Source organism: Microtus oregoni, unplaced genomic scaffold (assembly GCF_018167655.1).
Source record: "Microtus oregoni isolate MIOR12 unplaced genomic scaffold, Mior012 000000F_ref0000247, whole genome shotgun sequence".
Taxonomy (NCBI): Eukaryota; Metazoa; Chordata; class Mammalia; order Rodentia; family Cricetidae; genus Microtus; species Microtus oregoni.
The window spans coordinates 28,787,541-28,809,245 of NW_024543059.1; the positions used below are offsets into that span (position 1 = coordinate 28,787,541).

The 21,705-nt window shown below is 46.5% G+C and overlaps 1 protein-coding gene across 1 annotated transcript in view; it reads left to right on the forward strand.

Annotated features, from left to right (window-relative positions):
• Window positions 1-21,705, forward strand: part of Fam189a1 (family with sequence similarity 189 member A1) — a 404,848-nt gene that overhangs the window by 354,536 nt on the left and 28,607 nt on the right. Inside the window, exon 5 of the mRNA XM_041651130.1 lies at window positions 16,137-16,244. Within this exon, the coding sequence (XP_041507064.1) occupies window positions 16,137-16,244 (108 nt within the window). The remainder of the gene's footprint in view (window positions 1-16,136; window positions 16,245-21,705) is intronic.

A 21,705-nucleotide genomic window follows, 5' to 3' on the forward strand; every position in this document is an offset into this window, starting at 1 on the left:
ATTCCGTCTCTACCAACTGCGTCAACACCAAGAATAAAGGGCAGTATAGAACAGTAAGGAGCCACAACCTTACTGCCCTCTCTGACCTCCCTCTCCTCACTGCCCCTGTTGAGTAACCTGGCAATGGGACTTACATTACTTTCCCCTGTGTCCATCTCTGCTGATCTACTTCAGGTGAGCCATCATTGTCCCCACCCATAGGTGTGGACCTGTAATGCCACTGGCCAAGAGGATGGGCTGCAATAGTTTCCCTACCTGCCGGACCTCTTTCCATTCAAATGGAATTCACTAGGTGATTGCCTAGCCAGTCACTGCTCTAGGGGCTTCCTCCTGGCTTCCTGTCCTCCCCCAGCTCTCCTCAGGAGGCCTTGCTCCCTTGTTCCCCTAGAGGAGAATGGGACATTACCAGTGACGGAAAAGCCATCTCTTGCAGGAGTGCATCAGACACTGGAGGACACCATCCTCTGCCCAGCGGTCCCTGGAATTAAAGGGGGTGGGACACTCAAGCACTGAATTGCTAGAACACTGCCTAATCACACAATGCCAATGGAATCAATAGCTAATGAAGGGACGGTAATTGACTGCTTTGCCTGATTCTGAAGTCCAGAGCCATCCCTGCCTGAAGATCATGGGCTTAGAGGGCTAACTGAGTCCTTTAATATTGACATTTTCTTTCAGTCATGTGCAAAGCTAATTGGCGCCTTCAGTTCCTAAGCAAAACAGATAGACTCAGGGTTGTCCTAAGCACAAACGTGCTGCCCCTCTGTGTTTCCCTGGGGAATTATTTGGCAGTGCGAGATGGCACACAGTAATGGAAGATGGTGCTAGTTAAAACTAGCGTTCCTGTGGTGCTACTGCGTGGAGCTGGGAGCACAGCTGCACCGCGCCGGCTCCAGGGCTTGCAGGCTCACAGTTGCGGTATGCATGCGTGAGAGCGCCTTTAACACGCAGGTGAGATCTGACTGGCCTTTTCCTACCTGCTCCATGGGGCTCTCAGCTGCGAAGCCTTTGTTTCCTCTGAAGTTCTCCTTGTAAAACATTCCGCGTGAAAACCGAGAAAGCACCTTGCGGATCGTTGTTATTTCAGCCCGTGACTGATTAACTTGGAACACCTGAGCCGTTTCATGAGCACCTTCGCCTTTACAGGAAAGGGGATTGCTAAGGAAAATAAAAGATTTCCTTATGTCAGAATTAAAGCCGCTGATGAATTTACCCCTTGTTTCCAACACCTTCCTGGCTTTCCCAGCAGGAGGCGAAGAGGGGAGGCACCTTGCAGGGTGGATGGTTTAAATATCTCCATGCTGCGTTCAGGAATGCCAGGTGCAGGCCTTCGCTGTACTGCTCAGGGTGTGCAGGTGGCTGTGTCTTGTTATTTGTGGGAGCATGCGTACCCCCCAAGAAGTGCAGAATGCTACAATGCAGGCCCTACAGTAAGAAGGCAAGTGGCCTTAGAGATGCTCTTAATGATAGGAACTACACACACACACACGCCTTGGTCAGTGTGGACCACAGTAGGAGAATGCTTACACTGGGTGGCTGAAACAACAGAGTTTTGTGTGTGTGTTTGGGCGTGCATGTGTGTCTGTCTGTCCGTCTGTCTGTGTCTGCAGGTGCCTTTCCCCATGCATGTTTCTGTGGAGGACAGAAGGTATTTTCTTTCGCCGCTGTTCACGGTATGTTTTGAGACAGGGACTTCCATTGAACTCGGAGTTTACTGATTCAGTTAGACAGGTTGTCCAGTGAGCCCTGGGGATTCTCCTGTCTCTGTGCCCCCTCCAGCACCGGGGTTCCTGAACACAGAACACTTGTAGCTTCTACACTAGAGACCTGTCTGAATACAGCAAGCACGGAGCCGTCCTGAGCCCCAACAGACCTTTCTGTTCTCACTGTCATCATCATGGGAGCGACAAGTCCCAGGTGTGAGGGCCAGCATGGCCAGGCTCTGGCAAAGGCTCTTTTCCGGAGGACTCAGGAGTGACTGGCTTCTCATTTTTGCCATCACACATGAGGGAGAGAGGGGAAAAGTGGTTCCCTTCCAGCATCTTCTCCCGAGGGCACTAACACCACAGGAGCTGCATCCCCCATGACCCTCTGTCTCAAAGAGCCCATTTCCTGATGTCATTCCCTTGACAAGAACATTCTCGAAGCAGGCGTTTCTGCAGATAAAAATATTCAGGCCACAGTGCTCACTAACACTACACTGCGTTTACACGAGCCGAATTGATTTCTTTCGTTTGTATTCTTTTCTAAAACACCTATATTATTGACAACTAAGTCATATTTATTAATAATCTTTTAAATGTACCGTTTTGCTTTGAGCTAAGTATTTTAAAATGTAAATACAACAAATCGCATCATAGTTTCTGCTGATACACTTTCTTCCTGAAATGAATTAATAGTTCAGAAATGAATGACACAGGCGATTTTTCTGCAGATGTTGTCACAACTGACCCCTACTCTCACCCTTTTGTGACCCACCTCTCGCCCTTCCACCTCAGGTCTTTTTCACCTAGTCCTGTCCACCGGTCACAGGCCGTAGGTCACAGCTACCTCTCAGAACTCAAATCAGTCACCACTTCCAGTCACAGTTCACAAATCACCCACAAGTGGCTTTGGGAGGACAGTACTGCTTCCTGTTGTGGAGGGATAGGACTTGCTCCTTTGAGTTTCCCTGCCTCCAGGGCAGGCTCTGCAAGGATGGCATGCTTCTGCATACATCAGTTTTGCCTAGTGCCTGGCCTTATTCCAAGGGCCATGAAGGCTACCTCTCACCCTTACATAGTGGTGCCCGCAAGCCTTCCCTGGACTCTGGGGTGAGGTAGTGAAGTCCCTTCCCTCTCATAGACACAGACAACAAACCTCTCTTTCTAGGACCTCCCACTCAGGTACCGTTATGCCTAGATATCATGAGTGCCTAGCCTTCAACTTCTGCCATCACTGTAGAGCCAGACACCTATCTCATGCCACAACATGTTAAACAACATACATGCACACATTCAAGCATCACAAGTGAAATGCGTGCACACTCACAAGCATACACATATACACACATGTACACAAACACATGCACATACACACATACATAAATGCACATGTACACACTCATGTACAAGGGACACACCGAGGATCAACATGATCCCGCTCCAACCATCTAGCCAGGTCCCTTCTGGCCCAAAGCCTAGCAGTCCTCCCACTGACAGCCATCTAACCCTCAGCCTCACTCCTTTCTTCTAGGCACAAACCTTGCTGTCCCCAGCCTGTCCCCAGCACTTTCTTCAGGACTACTCAGGGTGACACCACCATGAATAGCAAAGGCCTCAAGGGTGGTGCCCTCACCAATGGCATCTCCTTGGTGTGAGGTCAGGAATAGACCAAACGTTTTCCAGATAACAATTTGGTAGGCACATTGGCTTGACGTGAAGCCCTCCATGGAAGGTGTTACTTCATATGGTGGACTTCCTCCCTCAACTGCAGTACCAGCTGGAGTCTCCAGTGCCCACGTGGCCACCCCCAGACTTTTAATTTTATTTCACATCGTGTTGGTGAAGAAGGGGCCTACAGGTAGTCATCCCCATAAAGCCCCAGGGCAGACTGGCTCTAAACCTAAACCTTTGTCATCTGGAATCTCACTAATCTCTTTCATCTCTTTTATGCTACCTTGGCATTTATTCAAGAAAACCTATCATTTTAAGACTGATTCAGTAGAGCTAGAGTTATGACAGAGTCCCACAATTGTTCTGAGAAGGTTTGCCCAGCAAAAGACACTTCCTCAACCCTCAGTGATTACAACACGAACCTTGAGCACGGCAGAGCTCAGTGTATAGTGCATGTGCTATTTTCTGTCCCTCTGATAAGGCAACCTATGGAAGGAAGGGTTTCTTTGTTTCTATGGTTCCATCCCCAGCAAGCCTCATGGCAGATGTGGGGCTGCAGCAGCAGGTGGAGGACATACGTTTTGAACTGAAAACACAAAGCACAGAGAACAAATTGGAAGCTGGGCCTGAAGCTCTGGAAGCCTGTCTCCAGTGGCACACTTCCCCCAGAAAGGGCACATCTCCTAAGCCTAGTCAAACAGCGCCACCAGCTGGGGACCAAGTGTTCAAATACATGTGCCTATGGTGACTATCTCGTTCAAACTACTACAAGGGCAAACTCTCATTTTCAAAACAATGCCTGACCACTGTAAAGCCACTAAAAACTAGTTAGATTATAGGTAGACACATATATTATAGATGAGACCTGGTGGGTAAGAAATCTTATAGTATATTAATTCTTTTTTGAATATGTATACAACATCCATTTATATACGTAAAATGTTTAACCAAAGCCAGAGCTATTGTTCTACCAAAACACTAGTGCCCTTCATGTGTGGACAACATAGACCAGGGCTCCCAGGAGCTACATGGAATCACAGATGCTTCCACGGTGCATGTGCCTATTCTCTCTATACATATGTGTTTACGTCATAGTTTGACTTATAAAGTAAGCATGGTGAGAGATCGACAGGAACTAAAAGCAAAATAGTGCATTTGTATAAATACGGCATAATACATTATTTTAAATGTGGTAATTTATTTTCCTGGAATTTTTCTATTTAATGCTCTTGGACCATGGGTAATTGAAACCAAAGAAAACAAAATTACATACAAAGGAGTTAACTATGTTAGCAACTTTGTTGTTTGAATTAATGTATCCCGGATAGAGTTGGAGACAGATGGACTCTTTGTTTATTGCCTGCCAGTCCCAGGACCTGTGCTGAGTCTCTCTGTGAGCGCCAGGGCTGACCCTGCACACTGCATGCCTGGGCTCACTTCTCTCTGCTGTCCTAGCTGTGTTTTCCCCATGTGAGACATTGGTAGGAGAGAGGGTGAAAGGGTGGGCCACGTGTTTTCCTCCAGCGCCCATTTTCCCTGGCAGGTTTTGGCTACACACCCTGCTCTCTGGAGGAGAACTACTCTCTTGGCTACACTTGGCTAGACCTTGATAATATGGCTCCCTCCTTTTTTTTTTTTTTTTTTGGTCAAGCCCGTGATGATAACTGGGCCCCACTCTGGCTAACTCTGGGATTTTCTAGGCTTTTCTGATTTCTTTGACCTGCTTACCGTTCTCCAGTCAACATTTGAGTATGTGTCTTGGTGAGCCTCCCCGCCGCATGACAAACCCTGCCAGAAACAGTGTCGAGGAAGGTTTTCGTTTGGCCCGTGGTCTGAGAAGGTTTTGTCCATGGTTACTTGGCTCTGTGGCTCTGGACCTGTTGTGAGGCAGAGCAGCATGGGCAGAGCATCATGGGAGGGGATTTCCTCTCTGTGGCAGATGAGAAGCAGAAACGGGGAACACAAGAAGGCAGAGTCCCCAGGGACACAACCCAGTGACCTGCTTTCACTATCAAGACCAAGTTCCCAAATCACTGAACTTGTAGGGCTCTCCAGAAGACTCAAACCCAGAGATGACATGGCACTCTGCCGCCCCTCCCATATTCCCCGCCTTACCATCTCAGTAATCAAGTGCTATGTGTTCGTGTTTCTCTGAGGTTCTGAGTTCCCCTAGCAAATCAAACCCATCGAGTGGGCTGTTGGAAGCTCAGTTTGTGACTTAGCCGGTCAAACAGCCTGGGACTAGAGATTGATATCTGAGGTTCTGGACTCAAGGGGCTGCTCAGCCTGTGGGATCTAAGCTATCTCTAGGTAGTTAGGAACCATACTGGATCAGACTCGTCCTTGCTGGTGTCTGATGCTGGAGACCTGCCTCCTTGTTTGCTGGTGAGGACAAATTTCACATTTGGAGGTCCAGAAGCCTGAGTACTGCTTCTATGTTATATGTTATATGTTTTGGCATAGTCTCAGGCTGCACATAAATGGCACTTGTGACCTTGTATTTGTCCTACAACTGTCCTTGCTTGTGAGTCATCCATGGGAAGGAATCCAGATCATTTTCACTTCTACGCTTCATTTTACCTGGGTGGACCTACAGCATTTCCTTGATGGAAATGTGGACTCTCGATGTGTTCTTCTTACGCCACGCATCGCATTCATATCTCCTGGGCACCGAGGAAAGCACAGTGTCCTGCAATTCGTGCGTTCTCCACTTCACTGAGCACTGTTAAATTGTTCCCCGATGCGGCTGGATGCATTGCTCCCACCACCACTTTGTCCAGGTCCCCATGCCTCTGTCTGTTTCCACGTGTTTGCATGCCTTCTGCTGTGGGCACCCGAGAGCAGGTCAAGACATCATCCCAGGGCTGGTCTGTGCATCCTCCTGACCACAGGCAATGCCGCAGCCTGCATGTGCTAAGACCACTGAGCGGCTTTGTTCATCTCCTTCACTACTTTTGCACTGAGTTGTAATTTGCTTTGAATTTGTAAACGTTCCTTTTGCCTTCTGAATAGTGATTGTTTCTTGGAGTGGGTGTACTGCGGACAGAACCTCCATCTGCACCCTAATTTTCTTTCTTTTCTGGTTTTAATGTCTTTTTTCTCATTAAATGTCTTAACATTTCAATACAAATGTTCATCATTTTTTTATAATTTATGCCTTTTGCCTTGTTTAAGAAATGCAGTTAGTTTTCTTTGTTCATAAAATTATATTTTCTAAAATTGCCACGAACACCAAATCCCACAGGAAACAATTACTCCTAGGTAAAAAACGGGGCTTGGCTCCTTCAAGTCCTTGGTCAGAACCTTTTGCCAACTGATCTATAGAGAACCGTGTTTTGCCTGGTTATTTTATGACTTTGACAGGATTTCTTTGGGAGAGGGGTCAGTGGGGGGGGATAAGTGGGGGGGTCCGTAGGGGCTGAGGACATGACTTAGTAGCAGGTGCTCTGTTAGTATAAGACCCCAGTTTGCATTTGATGCACTATACTCCAGTAAAAATCAAGCGTGACTGCCTACACGTGCCCGTAGCCTCAGCAGCAGGGAGAAGCTAGATAAACAGATCCTAAGTACTCACTGACCCGCCGCTCAGCCAGAGGACAAACTTCCGGTTACCGAGAGACCCCTTCTCAAGTCAGAGAGGGATAGAGGAAGGCACGCGACATCCTGCTATAGCCTCCACATGCACGCACATACCCATGGTTGCGTGCACTACACACATATACACACACACCACAGACCCGCGCGCACACACACACCACAGACCCGCACACACACACACCACAGACCCGTGCACACACACACACACCACAGACCCGCGCACACACACACACACCACAGACCCGCGCACACACACACACCACAGACCCGCGCACACACACACACACCACAGACCCGCACACACACACACACCACAGACCCGTGCACACACACACACCACAGACCCGCACATTACACAGTGCGCATGCATCCAGAGAAGGAAAGACAGAAATGGGGACAGAGACAGGAAAGGAGAGGGAGAGAGACATTTTGGAGTTAAAAATAAATCTTAGCAAGTCGCCAAATCTGCATGTGCAAAACTCCCAAATAATCGAGTGCACCCACCGTCCTCTCCCTCAGAGCTGCGGGTTTTATGCTTTCATCCAGAAGTTGCAGTGGCATATTGCAGATTTATGGTTTGTAATTTCTCCCTTGGGAACGGTGTGACATTGCTGATGGCTCTCCACACATAAATGATGGGCCTGGTGTCATTGACTGTGACCCCAACCTTTCCTATTGATTTGCCGGGTGTCATGTCTCCCGGCTCTTTTTGTGAATTCCTCTGCTCTTTGTCCATTTTCCTACTTCTTATCAACTCTGTTCCACCTTACTCACTCCGGTTTTATAACTAGCTCATTTCCACGAACCCCTTGTGTGCTCTGTGTGTTGGTAGCTTGTTTTCCCTGCTCGGGAATTTTCCATCTGTATGTAAACCACAGTATGCTCAACCCTGCCCTGTGGAAGGAGAGTTGATGTTGGCAAGAGAGCTGGTCAGAGCAAACACCTGTGTATCCATCCACCTTACAGCCACAGGTGAGTGCACCCCAAGGAGAAGTGGAAATAGTCAATGTTAAAAGATAATACCAAATCATTTACTTCCACCTGAAACGTCTTGGTATCCATGTTGGCTCGCTGCGGTACTTGGCAAGGTTATTTGTAGAATTTGTCCAGCAGGTTATGTTGTGGTTTTGATGTATGTTTCTCAGCTACTACTGGAATCTCTCTATTTCCCATTATTTATTTATTTGTGTGTGTGTGTGTGTGTGTGTGTGTGTGTGTGTGTGTGTGTGTGTGTATTTACGCTCATATGTGCGTCATGGATGGCTGGTGCATGTATGGAGGTCAAAGGACAGCGTGTAGGGAATCAATTCTCGCCCACCACCTAGGTCTGAGGGATCAAACTCAGGTCAGGCCGCAAGCACATTTGCCCCCTGAGCCAGCTGGCTATCCATGGTGAGCTTCTCAGATACTTGTCCACCATTCCATTCTTCTCCTGAGAACCGCTACTCGTGTCTGCGGATGGATTTTTATCGGCTATTTGCTTTTGTCGTTTCTGTGAGGTTTGTTTTTGTTTAGGAAGTCCATTGCTGTTGTCTAAGCATAATGGTATGCTTATGTGTTAACTTTCCTTTCCCATTCACCTTATTCATCTTTTCATGCATGTTGTATAAGCAGTGATTTATCTTGGGGTTACTGGCTAATTCATTCTTTCCATCAAAATCTATTTTTGCCGTGTTAGTCACAGACCGAGCTCTAATATTTCTTTGCATTCTTTTCCGCTAAATATGTCTTTATTTCCTCTCTCTCCCTCTGCCACACCCTCATCCTTTGGTATCTGCAGGATATATCTGAAGATGCTCAAGTGCCTTAGAGAAAATATACAGTGTCCGTGTGTGTCCTGTACAAGTCTCATGGTACCTAGCAACGGAAACACTATGCAAATGATTATCCTACTATATCGTTTAAAGACTAATGACAGGAAGTACAGTCTGCACATGGGGTAGATGAGATGGTGTAGTGGGGGAAAGTGCTGGCCATGCAAGTCTGACAGCCCGAATTCATCTCTAGAGCTCACAGGGGAAGGAGAGAATTGGCTCCCCAAAGTTGCCTTCTCACACCCCTATAATAATTACAAATAAATTTAAATCTGTACATGTTCACTGTAGAGCCATTTTCCCCTGTGTTTTTTTTTTCCATCCACAGGTGACTGAATCTGTGGATAGGAGCTTCACAGATAGTGGGCTGGCCTGTGCCACACTGCCGTGATTGCCATTACTGGTTTCTTTCTTTTTAAGTTCTGTAAGAAAATGTCACTCACCTTCTTTATAGGGCAGCCTAGTTTTAGCCCCTTTCCTAGGATCTGAACTTAGGCTATCCAGGATCCAACCATGGCCTTCTACAGAAGCAAATTACGTGGCTCGGTATCTGCTTCGTGATTGTAAAATTCACTGGGAAAAAATGTGGGAAATGAAAGTCACCGTATACATATGCACACACATTGATTATTTTACCAGAAACGAAAGAGTTGTTTTGTGTGTCTTGTTTTACTGAGACACTTTCTGCATTACTTTATAGAAAGGTTAAATTAATTTTTTCTCTGTGTGATTAGAAATATGAGAATTAAATACATTGTTTCCTTCAAGTCTGAACTTAAAATTCAAAAGAGTACAATGAGGTAGCTTATACATTTTCAAATGAATGTTTATGAACACGCCATTCTGCCATCTACAGTGGTGGAAGACGTGGTCTCTGGTCTTGCTACCCTTCCAGATGGAAGTTGGAATGTTCTCTATTTCTCCCATAGGGTCTATGACTTTATCTCCTTTTAAACTAACAAACCAGCCTGTTCTTTTTTTTTTTTTAATTTTTTATTGAGAAAGAAAAAAAAAAGTTTCCGCCTCCTCCCAGCCTCCCATTTCCCTCCCCCTCCTCCTGCCCTTCTCTCCCTCCCCCCACTCCTCCCCCCCACCCTCTCCAGTCCAAAGAGCAGTCAGGGTTCCCTACCCTGTGGAAAGTCCAAGGTCCTCCCCACTCCGTCCATGTCTAGGAAGGTGAACATCCAAACTGGCTAGGCTCCCACAAAGCCAGTACATGCAGTAGGGTCAAAACTCCGTGCCATTGTCCTTGGCTTCTCATCAGCCCTCATTGTTCGCCATGTTCAGAGAGTCCAGTTTTATCCCATGCTTTTTCAGTCACAGTCCAGCTGGCCTTGGTGAGCTCCCAATAGATCAGCCCCACTGTCTCAGTGAGTGGGTGCACCCCTTGTGGTCCTGACTTCCTTGCTCATGTTCTCCCTCCTTCTGCTCCTCATTGGGACCTTGGGAGCTCAGTCCAGTGCTCCAGTGTGGGTCTCTGTCTCTATCTCCATCCGTCACCAGATGAAGGTTCTATGGTGATATGCAAGATATTCATCAGTATTGCTGTAGGATAGGGTCATTTCAGGTTCCCTATCCTCAGCTGCCCAAGGAACTAACTGGGGACATCGCCTGTTCTTGGTTGCTGCTATCTCTCTGACAGAAGACAGGAGAGTCCTGGTTCAGAGACAGGGAGTCTGAATGTTCCCAACAGAAGCACTGTCCAGAGGGACTGATCTGCCCTCAGTCAAAGTCCCCAGTCTGGAGGCCTGTGCACACAGCAAGCTTGGTGACGGACGAGGAATGTGGAACTTGGGGAGTCCATGCCTACATAGTAAATATACACTTTGGGGGCACATGTCATCTCTTTCCTCTTTCTCCAGAATTGCTTATTGCAAACTCAGCCCAGGGAAGTGAGCTGCACGGAGAGAGCAGTTAAGATCTGGATCGGAAGGAACTTGGAGGTGTGCCCACACTCGTGGCTGACTGCCTCCCCACACAGATAAATAAATATCGGGTAGGAGAGGAAAACATAGCTAGTGTCAGACATGTCCAGGATAGAAACAATACAGGGCGTAGGTATCTAAAATGACAAGCCAGGCAAAGCCCAACCCCACTCCACATTCGGTTACATCAGATATCCATGATCCTCCACCTCCTGTTTCATGTGCTAGGCTACCCAGCGGGATGCCTCAGCTGACAGAAGGAAAACATGTCAAAAGAGAAAAACCTGGTAAATGGATGCACGGAAAGGGTTGTAGGGGCTTGTCATCTGCACAAGGACATTTCCAGAAGGCAAAGGTATCAAAGCCCTGGACTGCAAGTTTCCTGATGTGGAGGCATCTGTGAGTTGTCGCTGCTGACACCCATCTCTAGTAATTGTGCTGGAAGATTTACTGGGAGTGCAGAAGTTCTTTGGAGACTTCATCATGTGTAGATTTGCCTGAGTATCTACAACTTTTTCCCTCTTGTTTTTGTTCTCTGCCCGAAGTGTTCTGTGAGGGAGTTTCTTAAGAATTAGATTAGTAACCTGGGAGGTAGTGGTGGCAAGTGTCTAGCGGCCAGCTTCGTGATCAGCACTGACAGACGCGCTGTCTCCATGCTTGCATTTCCACTGACCGTGGACAGGGATTTTACAGACTGAACTCTAGCATTCGCGGTGATGCCCTGAGGAAGCTGCCGTGGCGGTGAAGGTGTCATTTAAACCAGAAAGGGATTGTAAAGCAACATTTAAACCCAATTCCAGCATTGTGTTGTTAGAGAAGCAACTGGGGGAGCGGTGGGAAAGAAGTCATTCTGGAATGTGTTTCAAATAAACACATCTCACAAGACATAAAGCAGCGCTCGCCTCAGGGTGTGTGTTCGGGAGAGGTTTTAAGGCTGGTGGAAGTGGATGCGAAATTAGTGATACTTTCAGGGCATCCATCTCAGTGACAGTGGGACATGTGGTCACTGAAGTCGAACTTCCCAGTTTTCAATCTATTTCTAGCTATGCTGCATTGATGGGGATCACTCTTTTAGTTATAATTTGGAATTACCCTTAGACGCATGTAAAATATATAATGAAGAGTCCGGTATAATGTTCTCTAATGTCCCCATAAGGTAAAAATGGTGATCTCATTGCAGACATGCGTCTCCTTCAGGGCACTGGTTGGGGTACCCTGACCCCTGAAGTGTGATGGATCTAGAAATAGGAGTAAATATAGGCCACTGGACACATTGAGGAACATTCTCAAGGTCAAGGTCATGGGACAGCTCCAACTCTGCTCCTCCAGATCTGGACACCATCATGAGCTACAGATCTGCTTTGCCAACCACTCTCTAGCTTGTCTGTGGAATGGTACATCCCGTGTCCCAGATGATACTTGTTTGAAATGGACATCTCCCATCACCCCCTGACCCTGGGGCTGGTGTCCCAGGTTACACTAACAAGGATGACCTCCTGTCATCTCTTCATCCTCATTTATTATCCCCCTACTCATCCACAAAACATGGCCACACTGTATTGACTTGGGCTCTGAAGTCCGGCTCAGACACCGTCCCCATATATCTGTGGGCTGTGGCTCACGCCCCTCTACAACAGCATATCACCAGTCTCTTCAGTGTTTCCAAACTTTGGAGCCCTGTGAAAGCTCAGGTTCTATGCTATAGCCTTCAAATTACTTTCTCCGTCATTTTAAATGAAGCTCTTGTTGCCACTCCAACATCACACATTTTCATTGGTAATTTCATTGGTAATGAGTTAAAAACACAGCTGGAGCTCCTTATCCTCTCTCTAGAACTGTGTAAGTGTTCTGTTCCATGTTCAAACTCCCACCCTGTTCCTTCTTTAGTGGCTTGAGGAGCAGAAGGGGCATATGGAGTGGCCGTAGTAACTTTATGGCCTGCTCAGCTATACCATAATCCAAAACAAAAATGCCACCCAAAGCCTCTTCCCAAGATGGCGTAGCCAGGGACGAGATTTACCTCCTGCTTGAAGCAACCACCAAATTGGCAAAATGTATGGGGATGCAGTAAAGGACTTGTGGTTCCTATGGGGTCTGTGAAGGGTGTCCCTTGGGTATTCTGTTGAACACTGTTATCATATGCTGGGAAAGAAACTACTAGAGGCCAGGAACAGGGCTACCAGAAAGGATTAGAGACACTGAGCCTGGGCTCACAGGGCTGGGCAGACTTGGATTCTCACATTGTTTAGAGGTGTCGCCATGGCGGGGATGACAGTGGGAGCCATTAGCCACAGACTGAGCACTGCTTAGATGGTAAGCCCAGACTCCTTCCTCTGGCTCCACTTACACTGGACTATCCAACCTTGAGAACCATGAAATGCCATGAGCTAAATTTACACTCCAGAATATTGTCAGAATCACACCCCTTTTCTATCTCGCAAGTTGGCCTCAAGGTTCCAAGGGAAGGGAGTAGACAGTGACTTCTGCAGTGACAGCCTTCCTAGAAGGTGTTCTAGAATTAAAGACACTGGTTCATGACTACAGGGACAAGCCCTGGAAATTGTGGTGGACTAGACAGTCAGATGGACACGGACACCTGCATGCATGCACAATGTCAGTCACAGAGAGAATCATCTTTTATTTCCTCTCGGAGATGCTCACCCTTTGATAGATCACTGTATCTAACCTGAATACTGTTGTTCTTCTGTGAAGAGAATCTTTACCGGTAACTTTTGGGATGTGTATAGTGTTTTGTCTATTCAAAAAAGCTAGAGTTGGGTGATGGATCATTGGTCAATTTTGTGAATCTTTGGGGTCATTTTTTTAAAGATTTATTTATTATGTATGCAGTGTGCTGCCCGCATGCCAGAAGAAGGCACCAGATTGAATTATAGATGGTTGTGAGCCACCATGTAGCTGCTGGAAATTGAGTTCAGGACCTCTGGAAGAGCAACCAGTGCTCTTAACCTCTGAGCCATCTCTCCAGCCCCGTTTTTTTTTTTTTTTTTTTGTAAAAATAGGATTTTTGTAAATAATATTTATGGCATTTCATTATGAATGTCCCAAAGAAGAATGAATTGCCTTTGGACAGTTAAATACCATGAAACAGACCCTCTAAGATAAAGAACCATGACATGAAGCAGACCCCCAAGACAGAACAATGCCATGGGTAGACCCTCTAAGATGGAGAGCAATGCCATGGAGTAGACCCTCTACAATGGAGAACAAGGTGAAGGTGTCTGCTTTTGTCATCTCATTAGTCTTGCAACTCCCATGGGTCAGAGTCCCAGCTAGTGCTCTAAGGCAAGGCAAGTGGGTAGCAGCATGTGAAGTGCAGAGAAACAACATCTGCAGAGAATTTAATTCTCTGCATAGAAAATGCCAAAGTGTCTTTTTTAAAATGACTGGAACTAATGAATTCAAGATCACAATATACCACATAAACACTCACACACACACACACACACACACACACAACATTTCTATATACTCACAATGAGCATACGGAAATTAAAATTAAAAGGACAAAAATGAATTGCAGCTTAAACCTTATCCAATAATTATCTCAAAATGAGCCATGGGCATGGACGTAAACAAAACTCTAAAATTGTTTAGGGAAAAAAACATGGGAAAATATTTAAGTATTTAGAGCTAGACAGACTTGGCACCCAAAGCATGGCAAGAGGAGGGGGGGAGGGAGGGAGGGGGAGAGGGAGGGAGGGAGGGAGGGAGGGAGGGAGGGAGGGAGAGGGAGGGAGGGGAGAGAATTTTGGAAATTTGTGCTCTATGAAAAGCTAACTGGCAATGGATTGGACGTCCCCTCCGCCCCAAATTCCTATGCTGAAATGCTAAAATCCTGACCCTACTATGACATTATTAGAGCATCATGACTCCATACAAAATGATGTCATTGAGGTGGAGTTCTCCATGGGTTCAAGTCCTTAGAGAACCCAGAGAACTTGCTGCCCCGTTCCCATGAGGCAAAGCCACAGCCAGAAGATACAACGTCTTGCTCTATACCCTTAGCCCCCCCCCCCCCCAAGGTAGGAAACAAATGTCTTGTCACACATCTGGTGACATTTTTGTTATTGCACCCCAAACCCAGGCACCATGGGAAGTTCTTGGAAAGCCATGCTGCAGTTTGAGAAAATAATCTGCAACTCGTGTGCCCGTGAAAAGAACTGATATAAAGAACTTTTAAAAGCCAGGAGTGAAAGGGCAAACCAGCCAACGGGAAAATGAGCAAAACCTGAAAGACATTTTACTAAAGAGGAACCAGATGGCAAATAGCAAGCGAGAAGAAATCGTTCGACATCTTTACACATCAGGGAAATTGGAAATAGAGCTGGAAAAGTAAATCCACACAGACCCATCAGAACGGCTAAGCTAGAAGCCACACAAAACATTTGCAGTGCTGCAGAGAAGCTGGACTGCTCATGCATTATGGGCGTGAACGTCAAATGGTTCGCTGTTCCTTGCAAAACTAACTATGCAATAACTATACCTAGCCATTGTTGTCTGGGACAATTGCTACAGAGAAATAAAGACTTCCATTCGCATAAACACCTGCACAAAATATGCATGCTTTATTCGTGTAGTCCCAAGTTGCAGATTTCCCAGGTTAAACCAATTGTGGTACATCCATATAGTGGAATACTACTCACCAATAAAGAGGAATGGCCTGTTAATGCATACCGCAGCCTTGGTGGATCATAAGACAGTTGTGCGGAATGAAGACGAAAAAGAGAAACAATTGCAAATAGTCACAGGCTCTGTGATTCTATTCATGTAGCATTCTTGAAATAAGCACTGAGGAGCAAGCTAGTGGTTGACAGAAGGTATTTGGAGTGAGAAGCAGGCAGAGGGAGGGAAGTTTCTTTTTTTAAGAGGCAACACGGGAGAGCCACAGTGGTGGGGTGTTCCATGTCTTGACTGGGCTGTCAGTATCCTGGCTGGGATAATGAGCTGAGATGCTGTCACTGGGTACACGTGATAACTTGGCATTATTTCTGACAATTACGTGGGAATCTACAGTTCCATAAACACAAAAAAAGTCATTTAAAAACGACATTTTATTAAACACTCATCATTGTCGAGCTACACTTTGTGACTGATAAAAATTACTCACCTTCTTGACATGAGCATCCCAATATTTTCTCAGCTATTTTACAGACTACCTAAGAATTACCAAAATTATTAAAGACCTATTTTAGTATTTTTAGTATTAATGACAGTTTGAGCATCATAGTAAAAACACAAACAAATGTGTGTATTTTAAAGGCTAATTTTGAGCGTGAATAAAATACAGCCACATACAAAACGAGCATTCTGCTCATGTGGTGCTGCCCCGGGCTTACTGTGTGCCCTGGATTCTGCATCTGAGTGACCAGGAAGAACTGACCCTTTTCCTTCCTTTCTTCTTTCAGGATCTTCTCTTCAGCGTGTGTGCCCTCAACGTCCTCTCCACCATCGTGTGCGCATTGGCCACAGCCATGTGCTGCATGCAGATGGTCTCTGCTGATGTCCTACAGATGGTGAGTGAGACCCCGCTCTTGCCCAGGCCCTCTCAGAGTGGCCAGCCCAGCCCTCCCTCCTCCAACCAGCTGGAGTCCAGTGTGCATGTGTTCTCTGTCTCTGATTAGAGAACCATGGGTTCTATCAGTCCAGACTGCTCAGAGATCCTTGGTCACCTTGTGATGCACCCTGAAGAGGGTGATTCTGCATCTTCGCTGCCATGGCCTTACTTCAGACATCAGCAGAGTTCCATGTTTATGATAGAGTCTCCCCGATTCCAAGCACCTGGAATGTGTCCCTGACTAAGTTAAAATCCTGCCGTGCTGGACACCCTCTGGGAACTTCAGAGCAAGGCCTGTCCTTATTCTTCAGAATTCTCTGTAATAAAAGAAGTTTGGAGTTGTTAGAAGATGATTCTCAAATTGAAAAACTGCTGTTCTTGCCTTTTGAAATTTGCTAATTAACCCTGAGGTTAGGGCCCAGTGGCCCTCATCTGGTGTCATGGTCAAAGTCTTTAAAAAAAATAAACCGTCTGATCCCATGAGAGTGGTAAGGCCAGAGCAGGGTTGTGTTCTTGTTAATAAACATCTCTAAACGCACACTTCATAAGTCATGATGGCTCTTTGTGGTCTCAGCATGAATGGACCACAGCCTAGCCTAGAGTTCGATACATTATTTTGAAACTCATAATAAAAAGAAATGGGTATTGGTTTTTAGTGCTAAGGGTAATAGTCACTCTTGTGCCCATTCTCCCTTCCTCCCTCCCATTTGTGTTCTCTCTCTCTTTCTCTCTCTCTGTCTCTCTCTCTCTGTCTCTCTCTCTCTCTCTCTCTCTCTCTCTCTCTCTCTCTCTCTTTCTCTGCTTTTTTTTTCCCTCTTACTGTAACAGAATAGCCAAGACGAAGTAATTTACAAAGAAAGTAGGTTTACTTAGCACCCAGTTCTGGGAGGTGAAGACCCCAAGATTACACAACTGTATGCGGTTGGCTTCTGGTGTAAACCTCGTGGCAAATGGCAGAAGGGAAGTGGGTGCATGTGGGAGACAGAACAAGGACAAGGGCTAACCTTTTGTTGTTGTTGTTGTTGTTGTTGTTGTTGTTTTTTAACAGCCCTTCCCCCAGTGGTAGCTAACCCTGCTTATTAGAGTAAATCACTCCCTCTAGATAGCATTAATCCATTCAGGTGGGGTCGAGCCCTCTTACCCAAGTACTTCCCACTAGACCCACCTCCCAAAACCACAATGTTTGGCTGGGACAAGCCACACGAGCTCTCTTTGTCTTTCAACCTGACCCACAAGACCGCTGTGATCTCTACCCAATGTTTTAAGCATTTCACTAAAGACAGGTTATCCCTATAGTGGGCTTTTCTCTTAAATCTTCCTCCTCAGCTGCCTTTTAGTGGCGCATCCTTTAATCAAGATAGAAGGCCAGAGAGCATCATTACCAATATGTTACACCTCCGTTGGTCCTAATTGTATGTGGCGTGCAGCCTGGTGCTCACACCATACATCCACGCAGCTGTCATAGCGAGCTGACCTTTCTCGAGAGGTCGTGGTGTTCTGGAAGGTGTCTAATTAAGCAGTTATTCAGCCCGATGAACTTTTGGCCTCATTCATGGAGGCCTTGTGTTGGCAATTTTCTCCAGCTTGCTGTTTAAAGGAAAGGTTAAATATAAATACCAGAAGGCTCTACCCACCTCGGTGGATTTTGCTATTGATCTGTAAATATCACACCAATTCAGCCAAACTAACAGAACTGAAGGCTGTAGACGATGGCAGTTTGTATTCCCCCCACTTTTAAACACTAAAATGAAAATTGCCAGCTAAAGAAGAATAAGGCATAGTCTAGCTATGTAAACATTTACAATTACGCCAAAGTACACGCTGCCCTTCTTGGTGGCGATGTCGAGCAGAAGTAGGCCTGAGGTCGTGTGTCAAGCATGGCTGCATCTGAGCCCCACTGCCTCTGCCTGTATGGTGCCTCTGAGCACATCCCTGAAGTTCAGTAGCTTCCTCACCCATGACAGGGGCCTCACAGGACAACCTGCTGATCTTCACTGATTTTTGTTGGCGGTGCTGGGATCCTTGTGCACAGCGCTACCACTTTGCCATGTCCCCAGCTTTGCCTTCGTTTTTCAAGATGGTAGGAGTTTCAGCCAGTTACTGGACATCACACCAGTGACGTCACAGCTGTGGCATCACTATGATGACCTCACAGCAGTGACATCATCACAGCACTGACTGCAAGTGCAGTACCGCTTTACTGTACTTTACTAACTGTTGTGTGCTGTGAGGAAGCAGATTATTACAGAAACACAAAGGCTATGTCTTAGTTTTCTGTTATAAGGAAATACCCTAGGGTAGACTCCTATAAAGAGGTTATCTAATCATTGTTTAGAAGGGGCAAAACAGCATGGTGCCTGCACTCATTAAGACCCCTCCTCCCCTGTGTCACAGCATGGTGGATGGTGTCTCGATGGGAAAAGATAGAGTTGAGATAAGGCTTGAACTTCATAACAAGCTCTCTGAACAAAAGCCCGACATTACTTCCTTCCAAAGGCCTTGTGTCCAGTCACCCAACTCCACTCCCACCACCCCCACCCTTCCCAGGAGGCCTCACCTGTGGAAAGGTTCCTCGCCACCCCTCAGAAGAACCACGCCGAGGACCAAGCCTCCAACACAGGGACAGTGAAGGACTGACCACATCTAAGCCACAACAAGCTGCCATAAGAAGCCTCCTGACTCAGAAACAGGAGTACCTGAGCTTCCTGCTGGTGAGGCACAGGCAGCATTCTGGTCTCCTGGTCAGACTGAGCTGTGCGCTCCAGCAGCATGGTGGGGCGAAGGGGCAGAAGGAAGAGCTGTTCAGAGTGCTATAAGTATTCGAGCCCTTCTATCCTGCCGGAACTGCTGAGAGGATGGATCATATAATATAGAGAAGTGTTGTTTTTTTTTTTTTTTTTTTTTTTTTTTTTTAGACACAGGGTGGCCATGTGGAGTATGGCTGGCCCTAGAAGAAGTGGGCTGACCCTGTAAGTTTGTGGACACATCCCAAAAAATGGAACCAGGATATTTCAGGAGATGCTTTGAGATCTCTTTTCAGACTTTTACTTCATTTCATTCAGTCATTTAATTAAAGGAATAATATGTGATCACTGGACGAAGCTAAATCTCATAGCGGCACATAAAGAAACCCGCGTGGACGAGACAACCGCGAAAGCTTCGCAACTATCCTTCCGTGTTCCCATCATATCTGAGAACTCATACAACTGCATAAAAATAGGTGCCTTTCGTCCCTGCCCCTTCTCCAGCCTAGTGGTTGGGAGGTGGTGTTCCATTGTAGTTTAGATTTGCCTTTTCCAGTGATTAATGATGGTGGTTCTCTTCCTGTGTGTCTAATGGCTACTTATAGATCTTCTGTGAAGGAACAAACCGACTTTGCCCATTTTCAAAACTGGAATTGTCTCTTCTTGCTGAGTCATGGAGTTCTCTGTGTTCTCTGGATATACAGGTCTCTCCTCAGATGTGTGGTGTGCATGTGTTTTCGCCTGTCCTGGTGATCATCTTGACCCTTGGTGGTAGCTCCCAAACCATAACACTTTCGTTTCAGTGATGCCCAGTGTGTCTCTTTTTTCCATTCCTGCTTCTGCTTTTGGTATCCTGTCTCCCAAGGAAATAAAATTATTCCTCCTGAGAGTTTTGCAGTCTGAGTTTGGCGTTGAGGAACATCTTGAGTTGGTTGCAATGTACATTGTGGGGGCGGTCCAGTTTTGTGTGGTTCCTGGCACCATTTGTTGAAATGCAAAGATTAAGGCATGGAGTTGGCTCCATGTCACTGGTGGTCAACAGCTGACCACAGATGGGTTTATCTAGAGCCTCTCAGTTCTGTTTCATCAGCCTTCGTGTCTACCTTTACAGCAATTCCACAGAGCCTTGCTTGCCCCCTTATAGTCCCTTTTAAAATGGGAGTGAGACTCCTCCAGTTTCCTTTGTTCTCAAGCTGGTTGTGAAAATTCCATCCCCTTGTCGTTCCCTGTGAATTTCGGAATCAGTTTGTCAGTGTCTGAAGCATAATCCCACTGGATCCTACGAAATCTCTGCTACAGTTCTGTGACGTGCCACTCACCACGACCTCAGTGTTACTGTAACTTGTTTTGACATCTCAATTCTGGCTGCATTTCCATTTGTTGAGCTCAGTTGTGGCTCATGTTACTGACCAGTCATTCTTCTGTTATTTTTATTTGAGATTCTCAAAGTGAGAAGTGTGTGTCTGTGTCTATGTGACTGTATGAGTGTGTATCTATGTGTGTGTGTATGTGTGCATGTGTATGTGTCTATGTGACTGTATGAGAGTGTGTATTTGTATCTGTGTGTGTCTGTGTGAATGTATGTGTGCATGTGTGTGTGTGTCTGTCTATGTGACTGTATGAATGTGTATCTATGTGTGTGTGTGTGTCTATGTGACTGTATGAGTGTGTATATGTGTATATCTGTGTGTGTGTGCATGTGTGTGTATATGTGTCTGTGTGGTACTAGAGATTGAATTCCTGGTCTTGTACATGTTTGGTAAGTTTCATACCACAACCACAGCTCCTCTAAGAAGCACGAATTCATGACAAGGTCGCTACTGGCGAGCAGCCCCCACCAGCATGTGTGCAACCTCCCGTTGGCCCATACCTCATAACCACACACAAGGCTGTTTTCAGAGAACACTGCGGGGCACTCCTGATGCACGCACCCAGCTCCTGCTGCCACACTTACATACCTTCCTGAGTAACTCTCCACACAGGGATGGTGGGCCGAGAGGGTAAAGCCTATTCCTAGCACCATAGTCTGGGCCCTTGTCTTAGCTCTGGTTTCTAACCCTGTGACAAAACACCATGACCGGAAAGCAAGCCAAAGAGGAAAGGGTTTGTTTGGCTTGCACTCCCATAATGTAGTCTGCCACTGAAGGAAGTCAGGACAGGAACAGGACAGGGCAGGAACCTGCAGGCAGGAGCTGATGCAGAGGTCATGGAGGGGTGCTGCTTACTGGCTTGCTCCCCATGCCTTTGCTAGGCCTGCTTTCTTACAGAACCCAGGACCACCAGCCCAGGGATGACACCACCCACCATGGGCTGGGCCCTCCCCCATAAATCACTAATTAAGAAAATGCCTTACAGGCCTGCTTGCAGCCCAAAGTTGTGGAGGCATTTTTTCAATAGAGGAGCCCTCCCCTCAGGTGACTTTAACTCGTGTCAAGGTGACATAAAGCTATCCGGCACAACCCTGTCTTGGTTCTCCTACCTGACGTCAAAGGAGAGCATCCTCCAGTACCACCTCAGGGGCAGCCATGCAGGGAAGGCAGCCATGAACCATCCATGGGCACTCATTCTGCCATAATGCCATGTTCACTTTACCCTGGAGAGTTAGCAGATGAAACCCCAGCCATTTCTGCTGCGGCTCATATGTAACTGTGACACTGACTTTTCAGAAGAGCCCCA